The following is a 21,552-nucleotide window of genomic DNA, read 5'->3' on the forward strand; positions in this document are numbered from 1 at the left end:
TTAAATGTGAATATGATTGTGAGCCTCTGTTGCTAATAAGTATGCATTCAGTTTTGTATCTGTATAAGTCATAATGATGTTATTTGGGGGAAATTGTTATCTTTAAATTCAAATTGTATTGTAGTTATTTTATTTGAAAGAATTAAAGGCAGCTTTTGAGAAAATGCATTTGAGAACAAACAGCAGTGACAAAACTAAAACTAAAGAAATTTAAAAATGGTACATAACTGAAATATTTGCATTGCATGGTGGTCTATGCATTGAATGTGTTTGAATGGGCGTAATAAACACAACACAGCCAGTGTTCAAATCTGCTTATGTTTGATACGTTCGCTACTTTTTTCAATAATTGTTTTAATCCTGAAAATGTTCAATGTCTTTCAGACCCCAATGCTGCCCTCATTTTTCGTGCCTTTATTTACTCGATCAGAATAAGACAACCAGGCCTTAAAAAACTAATTATAAGGCTAGTCCCAGAATCAAATGAATATGTGACCTGTCTTAACTGCGTATAACTTGCCCAATAATGTATTCTTCTTATGCATTTTCATAAGTGACATATCTTAATTCAACTAAGGCACAGTCCTGTCTTAGGCTAAACTATGTCTGTGTGAATCCGGGCCTCAAATAGACCGAAGCATTACACGCGGCCCTGTAATGGCAGTTAAAACGTAGCCGTCACTGGCTGTTGTAAATTTCAATCATCGATGGGAACGAGCGGGCATAAAGGGGGCGGGGCTGGACAGTCGAGTAGGTTGATATGGGGCGGAGTAATCAAGGCGGCGCCACCTTAAAAAAACAGTCGCGCCGATATGTCAATCCAGACGCGACCCAGACAGACCTCGGCCTGGGGGCCCAGCCGTGAGACCTGCGCCCTGATTGGCTGAGGTTCGCAGTTCTTCTGAGACTCGAGTCTCTATTGGCCAGAACAGGGCGAGACGCTCACGCGCACAATGTCTACCCGCTTTTGTTATTATACCGAGAGCGAGGAGAGAGGCTTCGGGGGAGCGGGCAGGATGCGCGGACGGAGACAGCGAGCCTGATAGTCCCGTATCGACTCCGATAGTCTCGCAATAGAGGTTGGAGGGGGAAGGGGACACACATATCAACCCCTTCGTCCTTGTTCAAAAAACCGACGTCTGAATTCTCTAACAATCCGACTGATGTGTGAGTATTTTACATTTGCATTTATTTCAACAATTTTTAAATGCACGTTGCACCAGTCGAGATCTGGTTATGAGTGGGACCGGAGGTTCGGCTTTAGGTCTTATGGTATATGATTGTTTCTGAAAACATCAAATTACGTCAAAGGTGTGTCTGTCTGTGTCGTAATAACTCTCACGCTGCCCTTGTCTAAGCTTTGAAATATATCATAACTGTCTACCGTTTCAATACTGTTTGGAGACGCTGACATTGTGCACCCCCCACTCCCCATCCACACACATCAAGTTCACGATCAAAAGGCTTTTAACTCGACCTTGATTTTGTTGATTTGACTAGCAAATAGCAACCCATGAACATTTGCACGTCAATTCAGCTTAGCATATATTCAGCACGAGCTCGTGAAATGTTTAGACGGCGGACCTGGTGACGTCACGCGGCCATATATGGGCTCGCCGCGTTTGTTCGCCTGCAGAGACATCAACAGTTTGAATTGGCTTTAACTTTGTGTGACATTATGTCATTTAATTTATATTAACAGCATTAATGTTATTGAACATGTGGAATGTCTTAGATGGGTTTCTGTGCTATTTAACCCTTGTTTTTTCCTTACTTAGTCTTGTTAAATTAGGCCTATTGTTATTTCTTGCATATTAAACATTCTGGTGTGAAATATTAAGATCTAGGTTTTAAGACCAGAAAATGTTGAGTTTGAGTTTCATCATCGTGGGATCTAAATGTTTGTCTTATTAAACCAGGCCATGCTTTACTCCAGCACATGATGTAATAACAGAGTAATACACACAGTCTACCGTTTAATCTTAAGAGCTGAAAACTGCATGTATTTCGGTTAGACCTTTTATTTTTTACTCCAAGATAAAAACTGTCTATTTCGTCCAATATCATTGTATTTTCTGCCTTTCCAATTTTCATCTGATGCTCTGCGTATTGCTGCATGTTGAATATGGATGCACTTGCACAGACATGGAGAGGGAAGTCTGATAAAAAGTGTCTCAGAGAGGTTCCCCCAGATTAGTGTGGATGATGCTCAGAGATCTGAAGTGTCAGAATCTGTCACTTCTCAATTACCACTGCACTGTAGAAAAACTTCCAAGTGTGCACTAGCAATATGTCAGGCTGCGCTCCTTCATGACCAACGCCATGAAGTTCTACTCATCTTATGGTTAAATTGGCAGCCAAAGAATGTTTAGCTTATGGAAGCCAATCAAGCCATTCATAGGGGGATATATACAAACTGGGTGTAGTCTAACTTTTTGTGGAGTGGGACGACTTGTTTTGTATGCAATGATAGACAAGAAACAGACACTAGATTTAATGGATAAAGCAAGTTAAGATGTGTCCACTGTGATTTGTCAAAAATAATATGGTGATTTTGGTTGGCTAGACTTTTCTTGGGTCCAAAAATATCCAGCTGACAATTAAAATAATAAAAAATGGTATCCTTATTATTGAATACTTCCATTAAATCTGTCAATTTAATATTAAGAAAAATGTAAAGATTACGCAAGTAATGAACTATGCCCAACCAACCATAATATATGATTGCCCCCCAGTCGAGCCAGCCTAGTACCGGGCCTGGTAACAGGGTTTTAATTCGAATGACTACTTTCCACACAGAGATTCTACTTTTAATTTGCATGAAGCATGAATACAGTACCATATTGTGTGTTAGCATACTGTGTGTATTATGCTTGACTAAGACGTGTGTTGATGCTTCTATTCTGTTTACCCATCTGTCAGAGCATCAGGATGTCGGTGAACCCTCCCAACAGTAATGATGCCTGCCTCAGCATCGTACACAGCCTCATGTGCCACAGACAGGGCGGCGAAAATGAGGGCTTTGCCAAACGCGCCATCGAGAGCCTTGTGAAAAAACTGAAGGAGAAGAAGGATGAGCTGGACTCCCTCATCACTGCAATCACCACCAATGGAGTCCATCCCAGCAAATGTGTGACCATCCAGAGGACGCTTGATGGACGCCTACAGGTGAATTAAAGTTATAGTGATTGACACTGAACTTTTGTTTTTATATTCTAAGCAGTGAATTGCTAAAATATTTCTGGATTTACTTATTCCTCTGAATGTTAGTGCTGACTGAGTATATGATTTTATGTCATTTACATTTAGTCATTTAGCAGACACTTTATCCAAAGTGATTTACAAATGGGATAATCAACAGAAGCAACGACTATGACAACAATGCATAAGTGCAATAAAACAGGTCTCAGTAAGCCTATCACAGTGTACCAACTAAGTACCAATTTTGTTTTAGGAAAGAAAAAGTAGACAAGAAATAGAAGAGTGTATTAATGGGTCCGGTTTTGATGTGTTTTAGACGATTTTTAAAGATGGCTACAGAATCTGCCAATTTTGTAGCAACGGGCAGCTATGGATGGGTAAATGGTCTCTGTGTTGTTGTGCTTATACAGACTTGGGTTGAAGTTTGTATGCTGACAATTTGATGATTCATGAGGTTTGATAGCTATAAACACTGGCAAAGGCATTTCATTGGTTTCATAGTTAGATGTGCGAGCATGCATCTTTGCGAGTTTCACAGTGTGATACAACACTATCGATACAGTAGATAGTTTGATTAATCGTTTGGTATTTAGGCAGTTTAAATGTTTACCACTTGGCTTGGCCAGAAAGCTGAAATGATTTCCCTTCTGTTGGTTTCAAAGTTTAATGACAGTCTTCTCAGTGAATAATACACACTTTTTTCTTTTCTGAAGTAATATGAAAACAACTGTTCCTTTGATTTTCACGATTTACTGATTTTGACCATCATGAACTCTTTATAACAATATCAGCTATATGACCGGTCTAGAAAAACGTCCTTTATAAGGTGTGTTTTCCTAAACTGTTTACACAAATAAGAAACATCCAGATCTCTGTCTGTGAATCCTGTAATAATTCAAGTGTGTGTAAATAAGTAATCACATTCACGTTGTACATATTTGAACACACTGCTTTTGTGTGGAAAATAAGATGCAGTTGAAGTTTTAAGCAATGCTATTAACTTCCTGCACTTAGCATCGCTATCCATGGATACATAGATGATTGGCAGCAGCTATAAATAGAGACATTCATCACAAGGCTTTTGACTGTAAACCTCAACAGCTTCAATGTAAAAAGTGATGGTTTATAGTATACAGAGTAGGAGGTTCCCCACCCTTTGTATGAGCAGATTTGGAGGGAGGGGTAAAGGGGTGGCTGTAAAGGTTGTTTTGTCTAAAAAACAGGAAAGGGGCCGGGTTAACTTAAGGGCGTCTATTTTTTTCCTCTCTGTGTGTGGAAGCACTGGTTGTAGATAGTACATTCTATTTTTTTATTCACAAGGTGTAATGATATTCAGGACATGGGAATAAAAGCAACACTGTGTGGGTGTAAGGAGGGCATCTTAAGGTATGGAACTGAACTGCTGGGGTGAGGATATCATAGCTGTACGTGTCAAAAAATAGTGAGCTGCCTGATGTCTTTATAGGTGGCATTTATAGCCTCATCCTACTAAAATGGAAACTCATAAATTCTTACATTAGAACACTCTACATAGCAACTCAAAGTGTGCATAAGCAAGAGCTTGTTGCAGTGAATTCAAGGATCGCCTTCTCTGCAGATGATACATTAACACGCTACAGGCGAATTTGGCTGTAATGATCTATTTTAGGAGGCTTCATTGTGTTAGGATAACTTTAACCCTGAGTGTCAGGAAAAGTCTGCAAGAGGAATGCCTTAAAGTCTCTCTGACCACTGTGCAGGTCTTGTATCCATCATTCCCCAAACAAAATGATGCTGTATTCCCTGGAAAAGAAGCCCCCTACAACATACAAACACATTTTTTATCTGAAACCAGGTGTTGCAGTGTCATGGACCATGGTTCATACGTACCCTGTATATAGATTGTTTTTATTTCCTTTCAACTAGAGCCCCTTTTAATGTCCAGTAAATGCATTTTTTAATAGCTGCTGTCTGAACAAGGACTGAAACATCTCTACTGTATAAAATGTTGTATCATATCTCACAGTATGCTATAGAAGCAATTAATGCTGGGGCCTCACCAAAATATAATTTTTTTTAATTTTATAAGTGTTTTCAATGCTGAGAGACCACAAACATGAGGAGAAAAAATCCTAGATTTAATCATTTTGCTCCAATAATGTGTGGTGCGCTGTATTGGGACGCAGACAGCACAGCGCACACCAAGAGATTTTCAAAAACAGTCCTGACTGTGTATACAGGAAATCTCGCAGATTCTGAGACTTCAGAATGAGTTATTTATTATTGCACTGTAAGCTTTGTTTACTATATATGTGTTCAATATAAACAAATGTTTACATATAACCTTAAATTTAAAAAATATTATTCATCGTTGAGAAATTGCTCAAGCAGCATCGTCTAAAGCATTTAAGGTGGCACAGCACTAGATATAATTTTATTGCAACTCAAATATTGTGGTATTTATGTTTTCACAGTAATTAAAAAAGAAAATTAATACAGTTTTGTAAAAAGAAGTAGCTGCTGACATTATCACCCGAAAGAGTCTACTGGCTCCACTAGCTCCACTGGACCTATTTTTTCTGTTCCACCTTAAAGCTTCCGTATACTCGGACTCCAACCACTACGGTCACTTGCACATAGCCTGGTTTTTATGGAAATTATTCGTAATTGCGATGATACTGTTTGTAATGCTTTGGACAGAAATTTGACACAATAACGAAAAGGGTTATATTTCTGTCAGCTGGTTTCTGATTGGTTATAGTTTTCTTCCATGTGTCAATCAACAGCTATTGTGGTTTTGTCTTCTGGATTTCCCCCACACATCAGGATTTCTGATCGTAAAAATTCAACATGTTGAATATTTAAGATTTGCGGTCGGGGCGGATCCAATGTTCTTCCGATCAGGTTCATTGACTCTAACACACATCACACCACAGGGAAATATGATAAGATTTTTTTAAGAGCCCCAGCATTAAGTGACCAGCCCTCTTCCACAACATTTCTGTCTTCTGTCAGTCTGGACACTTAAATGGCAAAAACAGCTGGATTCATCCCTTCACTGGACAGTAGTTTTACGCCTCTCTTGTGTTAATCTACAAAGGATTATCATATCATTAGCACGTCCAGCACGTGACCTTATTTTTATTTTGGTTACTGTATTCCTGACAGGTAGCTGCTCAAGTCCAACCCTTCTTGTGTGACGTATTCTAAGCAGAACTTTGACTGAAGTGTTCAGGAGTGAGTTTTACCTTGGCTTGTGTCAGTTTTGGACCCCTTCTCCTCTTTTATATTGTCCTTTTCTGTTCAAAGCTGGAAAACACAGAGTTTCCTCAAACTAAACGCAAACTTAACTGGGTGAAAAACAAAATGGGCAACAGGACACAGATCAAGCGATAGGTTATCTATCTCTTGTTGTCACAGGATAATTGTATGAAAAAACACAAACTTTCAATACATTCTCATTCTATAATAGTTGGAAAAACCCAGAGCCTGAATCCACTTTGCTTTCTAATACCTTTGTGTAACTTTTTTCCTTCCCTCTCTGTTCTTTTCTCATCTCTGTTTGTCTGTAGGTTGCAGGCCGTAAGGGTTTTCCTCACGTTATCTACGCACGGTTGTGGCGTTGGCCAGACCTGCACAAAAATGAGCTGAAACATGTGAAATTCTGCCAGTACGCATTTGACCTCAAATATGATAATGTCTGTGTCAACCCGTACCATTATGAGCGAGTAGTGTCCCCCGGTATTGGTAAGCCTGCTGTCCTTTTTGCAAGTGTTTTTGAACTCACAGTTTTTTTCTGTCTAATGACCTTATAAATAATTTGTAACATAGTTTTCTCTCTGTTTTTTTTGCATTATTCAAACTCCTCAAGTTGGTCTTAGTCTTCAAAACACAGGTGAGTTCTGCATGCCATGTTATCTTTACATAAACTGATACTGTAACATACTTGTTATCAATTTGTATTTCAGTCGTTTTTCTACTAGTTTATCGGAAAATCATCCCACATTATTTGAAACTATAACCTTGATATCTTTATTATTGACTGGCACAGTATTTAATAAGGCCATGACAAAGATTAAAATCATAGTGAAATCAATGGTTGAAATCAAACTTTGAAGTTAGAATATAATACTCACATTCATGAACTTATGCAAAAATCACAGAGGTCCTAAAATAAACTTGATATTGTCGATTTAAAATGTCATTTCAAAGTTTGAATTTCTCTGACTGCTGTCTAGGTCCTTCTGGCAGACTGATAAAAGAAGAGTACAGCCATGACTGCATTCAGATGGATGTTCCCCCATGTCTTCCTCCCCAGCAGGACCACCAGGGGGCGATGAAGCTCCCTCCTCCAGACCACTACGGCCAGCCACTTCCTCCTCTCCAAATGCCCCCAGAACCTACACGTGCCCCCCCACCAGTTGCCCTTTACTCCAATATGCCCCTCTCCCCTACTGGTAAGCACAAACATAGGACTGTGGGGTGTTGAATTGTTCAGCTCTAAGCATCGCAACTATTTGCTCATTTTAAAAGATCTTTGTACACTTCTTCCTATTTAGCTTCTAGCTCTATGATGGCAATGCAGGGAGGCCATGGTGAAGGCCTGTTACAGATTGCATCTCCTCAGGGTCAGGTCATGACCCCCACACCTCCACCCTCCACCCCCACACACGGACCCCCACAGACCCCTGTCCCACCCCAGCCTCCACCCAACCAGAATGGCTATAACAGCTCCAAACACTCTCAAACACAGGGTTCCTTTCACAGTGAGTGATTTGCTGTTATATGACAAAATCTTAACCTAACCAAGCGCGACTCAACAAGTAATAAATGCCGCTAATCTGAGCTTCTGTTCAAACAAGCTGCAACACATTTTGTTTTATTCCTGTTTAGTCCCACCCACACAGAATCTCATTGGCTCATCTAATCTTTAAATTGTTGCAGCAACCTGGACAGGCAGCAGCACAGCCTCCTACACTCCTGTAGGACCCCAGCAAAACGGGCGTGGTCATCAGCCGCCTCTGCATCACCCTCACTTCTGTACGTTTGCAAAAAAACATTAACATTATTCTCACACATGCATCCAAATATATAATTATTTTATAAAGAACTCATTTGATTAAGAACTTTACTTTTACTCTGTCAGGGTCTCAGCATCACAGCACAGCATCTTTCCCCCCTCCAGTGTCCAACCATCCAGGTTTATGCTTTAAATAAACATAACTTAACAAAAATATACACCTTATATTAAGTTTTATTAATATGAGTAGCTGTTACATATTCCTGTGATGCATCCATAGGTCCTGAATTTTGGTGTTCCATATCATACTTTGAGATGGATGTCCAGGTGGGGGAGATGTTTAAAGTCCTTTCCAGCTGTCCAGTGGTGACGATTGATGGGTATGTGGACCCATCAGGAGGTGACCGATTCTGCCTGGGTCAGCTTAGTAATGTACACCGCACAGACGCCAGTGAACGGGCCAGGTATATGTGCCACATTCTGTTAACTGTTTTAGCCAGCACTTTACAGTAGTATAATGTACACTCACCTAAAGGATTATTAGGAACACCATACTAATACTGTGTTTGACCCCCTTTCGCCTTCAGAACTGCCTTAATTCTACGTGGCATTGATTCAACAAGGTGCTGAAAGAATTCTTTAGACATGTTGGCCCATTTTTATAGGATAGCATCTTGCAGTTGATGGAGATTTGTGGGATGCACATCCAGGGCACGAAGCTCCCGTTCCACCACATCCCAAAGATGCTCTATTGGGTTGAGATCTGGTGACTGTGGGGGCCATTTTAGTACAGTGAACTCATTGTCATGTTCAAGAAACCAATTTGAAATGATTCGAACATGGTGCATTATCCTGCTGGAAGAAGCCATCAGAAGATGGGTACATGGTGGTCATAAAGTGATGGACATGGTCAGAAACAATGCTCAGGCAGGCCGTGGCATTTAAACGATGCCCGATTGGCAATAAGGGGCCTAAAGTGTGACAAGAAAACATCCCCCACACCCTTACACCACCAGCCTGCACAGTGGTAACAAGACATGATGGATCCATGTTCTTATTCTGTTTACGCCACATTCTGACTCTACCATCTGAATGTCTCAACAGAAGTCGAGACTCATCAGACCAGGCAACATTTTTCCAGTCTTCAACTGTCCAATTTTGGTGAGCTCGTGCAAATTGTAGCCTCTTTTTCCTTTTTGTAGTGGAGATGAGTGGTACCCGGTGGGGTCTTCTGTTTTTGTAGCCCATCCGCCTCAAGGTTGTGCGTGTTGTGGCTTCACAAATGCTTTGCTGCATACCTCGGTTGTAACGAGTGGATATTTCAGTCAAAGTTGCTCTTCTATCAGCTTGAATCAGTCGGCCCATTCTCCTCTGACCTCTAGCATCAACAAGGCATTTTTGCCCACAGGACTGCCGCATACTGGATGTTTTTCCCTTTTCACACCATTCTTTGTAAACCCTAGAAATGGTTGTGCGTGAAAATCCCAGTACCTGAGCAGATTGTGAACTACTCAGAGCGGCCGGTCTGGCCCCAACAACCACGCCACGCTCAAAATTGCTTAAATCACCTTTCCTACCCATTCTGACATTCAGTTTGGAGTTCAGGAGATTGTCTTGACCAGGACCACACCCCTAAATGCATTGAAGCAACTGCCATGTGATTAGTTGATTAGATAATTGCATTAATGAGAAATTGGACAGGTGTTCCTAATAATCCTTTAGGACTATACACAGTGTATATATATCAATGTGTGGTTGTTAGGGTTATGCAATATATAAAATATTTACAATATATTCAGAAGGAATTTGTTGACAATATTAGATTCAATCACGACACATTTGAATATGTTAATGGTCATGACATTTGGTGAGACAAGATCTGCTAACACAGCTGCCTGCTGAGCAGAGCAAGTATGAATACACTCACGCTACAGTGATCATGCACTGTTAGTCACATAGTATGTTAGTCCAGTAAACACATATAGATGATAGTTGGCGGTGTGAGTATGAAGTGGGCGATTGTTAGAGCTCTGATAGTGTGAGAAGAGCATGCAATGTCATTGGCTGCAAGTTACCAGTAAAAAAAGTAAGCCTGACGTGGAAGGTGTTTAGATGGTAGATAGAAAGACTATCAATATTCTTGAGTTTGTTGATTGAACTAGGTCAATTGTTAGCTTTACTGATGATTGGAATGTGCATTTATATCTTATATTCATATATTTTCTGATGACCATGTCAGTAAATTATTTGCAAGGAGCAACAACAGAGCAGAGAAATAAACTTTTCATGAGTTGGTTCAAAATTGACAGAAGTCAATATATTTCATTTTATTAGCTTAAAAAACTACAGTATATAGCTTAAAGTGGAAGTTCACCCAAAAATCAACTATGTGGGATTTTTTACTCACCCATATGACGTTAAACATGTTTAGAGAACCTCTGGTGTCTTCAGACCACAAATGAAGATATTTAGGTGTCATCCGAGAGCTTTCCAGGCCTCCTCATAGACATCATGGTGTCAGTTTTTGCCAAGGTCCACAAAGCCCATATTGGCTCAGTTGAATATTTTTAAGAGACGAGAATTCTTTATGTGTGAATAACAGACCAAAATACTGACTTTAATCAATATGTTCTCCTCTGTCTTGTCAGTGTATGGCGCACGTTCATGAAAGCACTTCTTCATCTCGTGCGTCTTCCGCATTGTGAGTCAGAGCGCCGGTGTACAATAGGGGCAACAACCATTCGCCGCACAAACCTAATACGCATGCCTCAAAGTGCTCTCTTCCAAGAACAAGACAAAGAAGTGTCCTCGTGAACGCGCGCCATACTGACATGTGAGAAGGCCTGGAAATCTCTCTGTGCAGGTGTGCATGTAATATGAGGCCTTTCTTAGATTTAAATGATTTTCACAGGTTTCATATTTGCATATAAACACAACACTAAAAAGACATACAGGTACTGTGCCAGAACATTTCTCGACACCACGGTAAACGAAAATTAAACAAATAGACCAAATGTTATGCCCAAGATTATGCTTCTGATATTATAACTGGTTCATATAACTGATTTCAATTTGCTGATCTCCTGGTCTCCAGACTGCATATAGGTAAAGGTGTGCAGCTGGAGTGTCGTGGAGAGGGTGACGTGTGGATGCGCTGCATGAGTGATCACGCCGTCTTCGTGCAGAGCTACTACCTGGACAGAGAGGCGGGTAGAGCACCTGGAGACGCCGTGCACAAAATCTACCCAGGGGCCTACATTAAGGTCAGTGACAACCTGCAGAGTGTAATGGTTAATGGTAGACTTGACAGACAATAAATAGCATTTTATAGATGTGTGTGTATTTTAGTTTCCTGTCGATTTATAGTGTGAGCATCTTCTCGTCCACTGTTGTTTTATAGTCCTACTGCATTCGATAATTTTATCTCTTCAAATTCATCTTTAAGTATTAGTTTTTTCTGTGATAATAATTACTTAATGCCTTAAAATGACTTTAATGTAACTCCCACACTTGCTATATTTAGTGTATAAGGATTCATGAATTTGCTAATTAGTCCCCGCCTCTATTCAGTCATGTAAGCTCCAACCATTGATTATAGGTAAATAGATGCCTCATTCAACGCGTAAGCAGAGAGTGCTTGTGTTGCAAAAGCAGAGCTGAACTAGCAGCGATCGTTTCACTGCCGAGTATTTGCGGCATCCTTACGTACCAATCACGTCAGATTTGAGCCATAGATAACTAGGAATGTAATGATTCACCGTGAGCCGGGTGAAAATTGATTATAATATGTGACGATTTTATCGAGGGTAGCAAGTGATTTTCCTTCCATAGGAATTCGCTATCACAAACTCAAAGTACCTATGTTTAACGACCTGAACAACAATCCAAATTTCGGTCAAACCATACTTGTAATAAACACTAGCTTCCGTTAAACAAATAAGAACAAGCTCTTATTAAATGGATAAAGTAAGCGATCTCTGGTTTCTTCAGTCCAGAACAGTCCATTATAAGGAAACAGCTTAACATACCAAAAGAACAACCATGGAAAACCATTATAAATACATTTTGTTTATCACTGATGTCAAATATAAACATGATAACAGAAAGGTTTTATGTTCACAGTTTGTTGCTGGCTGCCTTGAGCCACGTTATGTGGTTTCATAATGAGCTTTAAGAATAAGAATAAGTCTAATGTGAGATTCTTATCCCTGGAATAAGTGCTTGTTCTTTTAACATCAGCTAGTGTTAATTACAATTAAGGTTTAATCGAAATTAGTTTTTACGTGGTCGTTGTTTCGTTACGTTAAGCTGTTTCATTATAATGGACTTATACGGGGGAGAAATGCTTAACGCAAGATTTATCACTTTATCCGTTCAATCAGGACTCGATCTTTGCAGCTAGTGTTCATGACAAGGTTCTTGATACATTTGGACTCACCTGGTCCTTGTTTAGGTACGCTAAATCTTGTTAAGCATTTTTGACCACTCATCCCGACCGTTTCTCAGTCGATACTCGCATTTTACCCCTTCGTGAACATCAACTTTTGCCACACACCTTTCATGGTTTGATCGATTTGAACAGTCAACAACGATGCAAAACACAGGCATTTTGAGTTTGTTACAGTGAATTCCTATGGAGAAAATCTATTGCTGCCCACCATCGGCACTTCCTGCAGTGTTGACGTCATGTGCAAACAAACTCTTTGAATAAGAAAAATAGTGGGCGTGGGTTTCTGCTTCTCTGCGATTTGATTGGCTGTATAAAAACAGCTGTTGCATTTTGAAATGGTACTGGCAGCAGACTGACGGTTGAAGGGAAGGAGTTAACAGATGCTCCTCCCAAGTCCCAAGTTTTAAGTAAAGATAATGAGGTCACACTATATTTTAAAAGAGAATGACCCACATTGATAAATTATTTACAATAAACGCTGCAATATTTCATGAAAAAATAGGCATTGCAATTTTTTATGTCTCTCTGGCTTTAAAAATTATTAAAACACCACATAGACATATAAACAACATTTAAAACTTTTCACCACAGGGGGACTTGTTTGTCACATAAAATGCGGAAAAATTGTTGTTTTGTTTATTCAGGTGTTTGACCTCAGGCAGTGCCACAGGCAGATGCAACAGCAGGCAGCCACGGCACAGGCAGCAGCAGCCGCACAGGCCGCAGCGGTGGCAGGAAATATTCCAGGACCAGGAAGCGTTGGTGGAATCGCCCCTGCAGTCAGTAAGTGCCTTTAAACATGAAATGATTCTCATTTTCATCAAACTACACATTGACATTAGTTTGGTGATTTAAAAAGTCCTTTAAATGTTAGTCCGGGTCTCTTACACGAAACACTCCCAATTTAATTTTGTATGACCATGTTGCATTCTTTAACGCCCTCTTTGCAAAGTGTGAACAACATTGCAATAGGTTCACAAGACACACTGCACCTAAATGTGCCACATAAAGTGTTAAAATCAGAATAGTTTGGAACAGAATATAAGTCACTCATTTCTTGGCTTTGCAAGCTAAAGAAGCATTGCAGCATATTACCTTTTTGACTAGGGAGAAGGTTTAAGGGTCTAATATGTTTTTCATAGTATATTAAACTTTTTTATTAAAAGTGCGAGGCAAAAATGGAAATATATTATAAATAGACGTGAGCATATTGTGTTTTGCAAATGTCAAAATAAAACAGTTGAGAGGTTTATTAATCTCAAAATGTTTTTTTTCTAGGCCTCTCAGCAGCTGCAGGGATCGGTGTGGATGATCTCAGGAGGCTGTGCATCCTGCGGCTAAGCTTTGTGAAGGGCTGGGGGCCAGATTACCCTCGGCAAAGTATAAAACACACCCCCTGCTGGGTGGAGGTCCATTTGCACCGTGCATTGCAACTGCTTGACGAAGTGCTGCACACTATGCCACTAGCAGACCCCGGACCAGCTATCTGAAAGCAGTGAGAGGGAATAGTACACACCTCCGCAAACACTCACAATAGATACTGTACTCACTACTGTAGGCGTGCATATGTTGACCCTGGGACAACATTTTTGTTAAAAAAGCCTTTACACACCACAAACCCTAAATTATTCCTAAAGTCAGAGGGTGACACAATGGTGTACAAGCCCTGTTTGTAAGCTTAAACTTCACATGAACTTTAAACTTATCCCTCAAATCTGATGTTGTCCCAGGGTCTGATGACCCAAGGACATCTCTCACTTGGCAAAATCAGGAAAGCCCCTACGCTAACTTCCGTATAATTAGGTTTGCACTTTTATCAGTCATTAGAATCCCAGTGAAAACACAAAACACCACACCAAATTCAATAAGATTAATGTCTTCAAAAGATATTTCTTCGCTTTTTGTTACTATATAGTGAAATGCTTTTCAGTTTTGGTGAATCTCATAAATATGATGTCCAGGTCACATAAAACCTTAAAATAAAAATAAGATATTAGCTTTTGCACTTAAAATAAGCCTTTTTTATGACTCGAATATCTTCAAATTCTAATTACTGTGATGTGTCCATGCATTACTTTTATTTGTTTTATATTTTTATTAGATTCTTTCCAGAAAATAAATCACTTGGATGCAATCTTTTAATTTAGTATAAATCAGCATAATTTAATATAACAAATACTATAAATAAAAATGATGTTTTTTTTCACATTAGCAATAGGAATACTTATTTTTTACATTACAGTAATGATGATTGGGGATATTTGTCTGTGGTCCAACAAACACCACACAACCGTAAAAAAAATACATACATATACATTATATATACATTTTTGGGCTAAATTTAATTTCTTATTGCTTCGATTCATTATTGGGTTAAATATGACCTGTACATGTCCTTGACATTTTTATGGGATTCACCATCTCAAATTAGATGTAGATATATGTTAGTGCTACAGGTCTAATAACGAATGCAAGTTTACACAGGGTTAATTGAGAATTATGTTCAGGGAAATAGCTTTATTGTTCATATGCCTTTCTAGCTTTGCACATCATGCAGTTATAATATGAATATCAGAGCCTAATTGTTTTGCAATACTTGGAGAAAATGCTTATTATTTTATAGGGTCAGTATCTGATCATATAATAAAGTACAACAATGACCGCTCACTTTTTCTGCGGTGTGGTTTCTGGAAGTATTTTTTCAGATTGTTCAAAGACTTTTGACAAAACCAACCAAGAACAACAGTATAATGTAAAAAATTGGTTTAAAATTATTTAGATAATACTTAATATATCTTAGGAGGCAATTAACTATTCCCTAAATATTGCAAGTAATTTCAGAGACAACAATACATTCCAAAACCATTGTTCTACATAATCTTGTCTTTGAAGACAATAAATGGGATTTTTACTTCCAGAAGCCTTCTGTTGAGCTTTTCTACACTCTGGTTTGACACACACACACACTCACGCTATCAAAGATAGAAAACATTTGAACATATTTAGAAATCTGTGGCTTTCGTGGCATCAAAATGCCTCAGAGCTTCGATGTCTGCACCGACCACTTCAAGAAGTGTTCAAAAGACTGTCTACATTAAAAGACAGTGATGAAATCCTGCCTCAGAGAGACAGAGGTGAAACGTGTCCTAAAGCAGATGAAAACAAACTGTTCAATCTAAATCATTGTCATCTCTGTGCTTGTGTTGTGCTTCTCTACATGTGGACATAACTTGGCTATTTCTGCCTGTTACTACTCAAGCTTCTTATTATTCATACTTACAATAGCCTTCCAGCTTGTTTATTTTCATATAAAAAAAAGCAAAGCAAAAGCTTGAGTTGTTCAGCTTTAAAATGGTGGTATTAGTACTTGTGATGACGCAGTTTGGTGTTTGTAACCAAAATCATTTGCCATGTGGTGTAATTCACCAAAGCCAGAATACCTCATGATAATGTAACATGAACCCGGTTGATTTTTCTTGAAATGTATTTTCCGGACCTCATGTTCACCTCATACTTTAACCAAAACCAAAAGGAGGCATGTCTTGAAGAGGACCGATTGTAGAGTCTTATTGCACCAACTAACAAATTACAACCTATGTTTTTTGCCAACACCAGTTAATCAGCTTCAGCATTTACTGTTATCTTGCCCAGCAAATCATTTTTTATAATATATAGCAAGTATATTATATAGCCACATTTTTCCAACTGTTGTGGCATGCTGAGAATCAATCAGGTTCTCTGTCTCAATCAGTCCCATATACTAAAATATTTGTAAACGGGTAGAAGATCTAAACTTCAAACAATATAATTTGCTACCTTCCCATGATAAAATGTGCACACTTATCCATTTGTTGAAAGACCCTTGGTTTTAGTTCACATTAATACGTTAATCCAAAACAAATGCAAATATTAAGTTACTCAAATCATGGGTCTATTTAATAATCAAAGTGAGCATCATTTTGAAGTCAACATAAAACCAAAATTGAAAGACATTTTGGTGTTATTGTGCACAACTCTTTAGCGCATATTATTCCAAAGAAATGAGTGTTTGTCTCTGTAATGTTTCATCTTAATGGAATGACTTGCTCTGTCTGCTTTCTGAAAGATCTTTTGTCACCCAGGACAAGCGAGCTATTGAATAATGAAGGCCAAACACCTAGATTGTTCAGGCAATATTTAACACTTTAATTAATGTAATAAGGGTTACAAAAATACCAATACCGTCAGGCATCATTTCTTGCTCAAAAAGATAATTGCTTTTCCTTTTTAGAGTTGTGGGCTGCAGGTGATTTTCTCCACAATCAACTGCAATGTTACAATTTAGACAATACAGATGAATTTCACTTAAGTAAAATGGGTTCATGCCCTTTCATGTTGACTTCAATTACATGTACTGTATAGAGGGTTTAAACAAAGTTTTGCATTCTTTGGTACTACGGTAAATGTCTTTGTGCCTTTGTTTATAGAAAAAGGCTTTCCCACTTATTTTAATGATGATATAAACATACTGTTGGTGTGAAAGATGTGACTACATTTTAAAGCAATGGAGCATGGCAGGGAATTCTTAGTGCTATTTGATTCAGAGTGTTTTGAGGTTTTGTTGGCTAATGCAAGTGATGCAAACTCTTCATCTGCAGGGTAGTTCACGATGGCTCAGGTCATGTTGGAAATGATGAGGCTTTCTGTAAATGAAACGCCTTTTTAATGTTGATTGCTTTAAAAACATGTCAGGTACACTCATTGTTTTGATGAGTGCCTTTGTGCTGCATTTCATCAGAAACGGGACACATTCAATCTGTAATTTAAATGGAAATTACAATTCAATACTTTAATACAGATTTTAAAGGCACTAAACTCCTCTGCTAAATCAATGATTTACGTTTTTTAAACCAGAATACTATCTTGAGGTTATTTTGGGTGAGAAAAACATTACACGCTTAATACACTATGATGGTGTAACAACAGGAATTTGTTGTAATTTATGCTGTAAAACATTAATTGTATTATAGATATAAACAGGTAACTAAATGTGAATAGCAACTTTACTGCATAATTTGCTTAGATTCACAGGTATGGTATTGAAATGTTTTGTTGGTATAAACCATTTGCCAATGATGTTACATGATCTTTAAAGTTTATGCTGAAAAATGTTTTAATGTTGCAACCCCAAATGTCATTGTGACATAGACACACTTATTGTTACAATATTAGAGTAACTTAACTGTACTTTCCCCTCATTGCCTACTATGTTCTGCACTGTAATTTACCTTTTCTTTTAAAGGATAAAAACTCATTCGTCCAAAGGATGGCTTTTTCCAAAACACATCTTTAACGCTTTAATATACAAAACTTGTGTGTTTTCACTGGTGGGGCATACTGTTGTTGTGTAAACATGATGAAAACAATAACATGACAATCACCCAGCTGGAAGATAAATTAACAGCATTCCATGTATTAGGCCTATTTCTTACATGTATTTATCGATATGTTATCCAGTGTGAAGACATTTGAATTGACTATTTTATTGATATTGTCATTTCAATTCTTGTTGTTATAATTATTATTGTTAAAGGACATTCTGCTCCTGTATGTTGACTGTACACCAAAGTAAAAAAAACATTTTGATACATATATTTTTGTGTTGTGTTTTTATCATAGGCTACCTTTAATTAGTTTAGTTAAAATGTGGTGGAAAACCTATACAGAAAGTTTTGAACATTTTGATTAACAGAAGTAATTTATTTGTCTGAAATTGTGAGTTCAATTTAAATCATGTTTAAAATTATTTAAAATTTTGAAAAATGTTTAATCTTTAAATTAAACGTATCTCGTAATTGAAACATACTGACTTTCTTATAATACGAAGCTATTATTATAGGCCTATTATATGATATTACCCTAGGCCTATATTATATATAAATAATTCAAAATTAGTAGTTCGCATAGTTCGCCTTTCGTGTAATGTGTTTTACCTAAACTGTAGTCGGCGCTAAAAGTCTGGTCTATTAGTAAGCTCACGACGACACGCTGCATCCGCCCTAAGCATCGTCACTCGCATCTGGAGCAGGCTGGTGCGCGGGCGCGTCACCGATCGCATCCTTGAGCAGCAAAGAAGAAAACATCCCTACAGCTCGACCACCCAGTCAGTTGGAGGAACAGGCTGAATACATAAATGGAAATAATATAGAAATAGCACTCTCTATGCTTTTTATTTTTTATTTTTTGATCACAGCCACTTTATCGGAGATTCAGAATGGCTGAGATTGCTGATTTGAAATCCACATATGGTAAGACATTTGTTATGTATAAATACATGTGTTTTTTACGACGCTAAAGCTGTAGTTTAGATCTTAATGTGAAAATAATAAACACACGACACGACAATTCGTGAATTTATAATCATAACCACAAATTACTTAAGACTTGGTTCGTTTTGTTTTCACTCAACGCTCTGAGCATCTTTAGTGTTTTCTTTATAGCGGTACGTTATTTTTGTTTGCTGTTATACTAAAGAACAGGTTTCATGAGCAAACTGCTTTTGGTGGATTAGGCTTAAAAATGAAATAAATCGTAAATGCGAACCAATAAAGTATAACAAGTGCACCACCGGAAATACGCACATGATGTCTCCTTACATGATTTTCTGCATGGATGAGATTTAAACACGCTCTGTGGGCCTTTTACATGTGTTGTTTATGTAGAAAACATATATTTATCATTATTAATTATATTACACAAATATTTAAGTCTGAAATATTAGGATTAGCATATTGAGGTTTTAAATGTAAAGTATTTTCCTCTCCTTGGGCAGTTTAGTTCATGCTTGCCTAATATGTGCGGCTATGTGTAGTGATAGAGAGATTTTGAGCTTTATTTGGGAATAGCACAGATGGGCAGATGATCCGGCGCAGCCTAAACAATGCGTGCAATGACGTCATATCAGTTCACTGTGCCAGGCGCCAACAAGACCATTTAATGTCCCACTGCTTTAGATATTCATCAATTTATTGATATCTATGGTTATGCCGTTTTGGGATTTCCAATTAGTTCACGTCATGCATGTTAATCTAACAAATAGTTTTAATAAGGCACAATGATAACAAATTTTCTTTTTGGGGTTGATTTAAAAAAACAACAGCTTAAAATAAAATGTTGTTTTATGATGTGTAGAATGTAACACTTCAGCACATTGCCTGAAATTTAATGCCAGTTCTCCTACTGTTTAGTACTGGGAGGCTGTATGAACCCTCAAAAACACACCAATGATTTTTTAATAGTTTATTGAAATTCATTGTCAGACATTAACTGGGGCACTTGGCAAAATGCTACCGATGCATTTATGTTAGCCTATAAAATATTGATATTAATAGAAGACAATGATCACCCGTTTCAAGAAGGAGGTTCAACCAACACCACGTTAATATGAACTCTTGAGTTGATTTACACCGAGATGCAAAACGTAGAGTTTTTGGTTTCAGAACAGTTAATTTGAGTCAGTCCTATCTACTCTAGGTAGGCTTAACTTGAGTTAAGCGCTTGCACCACGACAATGACAAGCCATGATCAATGGAGCTCCGATATGACGATTCACCATGGCAACGGCACCAAAAAAAGCAACAAGGCGGCAGGAAGTGCTTGAGACAGAGGAACCCTTTCCACTCTGCATACAGTGGATTTACTAATGTGCTGAAAATGACTTGTACCAAATAATGTACCAAATAACACTCAAATTAATCAGTAATGCATGACTAAATAAATGAAACAACAGAAATAATAAATAAAACTTTATGTTCTGACTCCCCATCAGTGCTCTAGTGACTAACCACCAGTTTGAACCCTGCTCGGAGCAAATTTGGCTGGTAGTGGCTGCACGTCTAAATTGATGGTTTATTATTTTTTAATAGGAATAGAGTCATTTTAGATTTAAGTCATTTCTTATCATATTTTTAAGTCATTTCTAGAAAACCTGCTCCTGACCAGTTTTGGTTCACAGAGAAAGTTACTATGGTTACTGACTGACTGATTTTAAGTTAGTGAAGTATCTTTTAGAAATGGACTTGACCCGCTTTCTTGAGTTTGACATACCTCGCATTCAGAAATGTAAAACGCAGAGTTTCCCTCATTTCAGGGTTAATATACTCAGAGTTTTCACTAAACCTCCTTTCTGAAACGGACCCCTGTTTAACTCTACTGGGGTCAGAGAGAGGTTAGCAAAACGTACATGTTTGTTCATATGCAACATCTCACATTGTTCAGATATAAATTATTTTATATGTATTATTAATTAATAAATTGTGAAATGTTTATTTTATTGCATATATATGGTTATAAAAGGCCCTCAATTCTAGACTTTTTTAAGTGGAGATGGACTATGTTGACATGTTTCCTGCTGGTGAAAGTCTGTGATGTAGTTCGGGTCAAGTATTGACCTGAATTATCTGAATGTCTGAGGCATCTTGGATCACAATCTGATGTGTAGAAATTTCCAGAAGACAGAATCAGGAGGAAGATCTGATATGTTACTAATATGACTACAGTGTTTCCGCTATGATTTTGTGAAACTGTTGCGCTGGATGGCGAAACACGCAATAAACATTGGTGACTTCATCATATAGTTTCAATACTGCATTCAAGACACCTCAGAATTGGGATATTTCCCACCACCAACGCGGAAGTATTGTCTGGATTTTCTAACATAATCATTAGTTCATTAATGTTACTAAATACTTTTAAAGTAGCATTAAAACATTATAAGCATCTTTTAACATTAAAAGAGCACGGTTCCATAAATTATTTCCGGGTTGAAGTGGGAATTATCGAAATTTCAAGAGCATGTGAAGGCAGCAAAAGTTGCAACATCAGACAACACCATTGTGACCAAAAGAGCCATTTTGTGCCCTCT

At 38.1% G+C, this 21,552-nt stretch overlaps 2 protein-coding genes across 3 annotated transcripts in view; both read left to right on the top strand.

The window, feature by feature from the left end:
- The first annotated feature begins 822 nt into the window (after positions 1 to 822).
- Positions 823 to 15,568, top strand: smad10a (SMAD family member 10a). Of its 2 annotated transcripts, none has more exons than XM_079485255.1 (12): positions 823 to 1,167; positions 2,923 to 3,168; positions 6,753 to 6,927; positions 7,052 to 7,075; positions 7,419 to 7,637; positions 7,740 to 7,946; positions 8,125 to 8,220; positions 8,327 to 8,380; positions 8,481 to 8,664; positions 11,295 to 11,463; positions 13,295 to 13,433; positions 13,929 to 15,568. In XM_079485255.1, exons 2-12 carry the CDS (start codon positions 2,932 to 2,934, stop codon positions 14,138 to 14,140), a joined length of 1,716 nt encoding a protein of 571 aa, XP_079341381.1. In that variant the 5' UTR covers positions 823 to 1,167; positions 2,923 to 2,931; the 3' UTR covers positions 14,141 to 15,568. The 2 variants fall into 2 exon arrangements, with proteins under 2 accessions (XP_079341381.1, XP_079341380.1); XM_079485254.1 differs by having other exon boundaries at positions 976 to 1,167; positions 8,451 to 8,664.
- A 3,132-nt stretch (positions 15,569 to 18,700) lies between these two features.
- syt11a (synaptotagmin XIa) overlaps positions 18,701 to 21,552 on the top strand; it is a 31,097-nt gene continuing 28,245 nt past the window's right edge. Inside the window, exon 1 of the mRNA XM_079485365.1 lies at positions 18,701 to 18,937. Coding sequence (XP_079341491.1) covers positions 18,904 to 18,937 — 34 coding nt within the window. The 5' untranslated portion in view covers positions 18,701 to 18,903. The remainder of the gene's footprint in view (positions 18,938 to 21,552) is intronic.

The sequence above is a fragment of the Barbatula barbatula genome, assembly GCF_947034865.1.
Source record: "Barbatula barbatula genome assembly, chromosome: 21".
Taxonomy (NCBI): domain Eukaryota; kingdom Metazoa; phylum Chordata; class Actinopteri; order Cypriniformes; family Nemacheilidae; genus Barbatula; species Barbatula barbatula.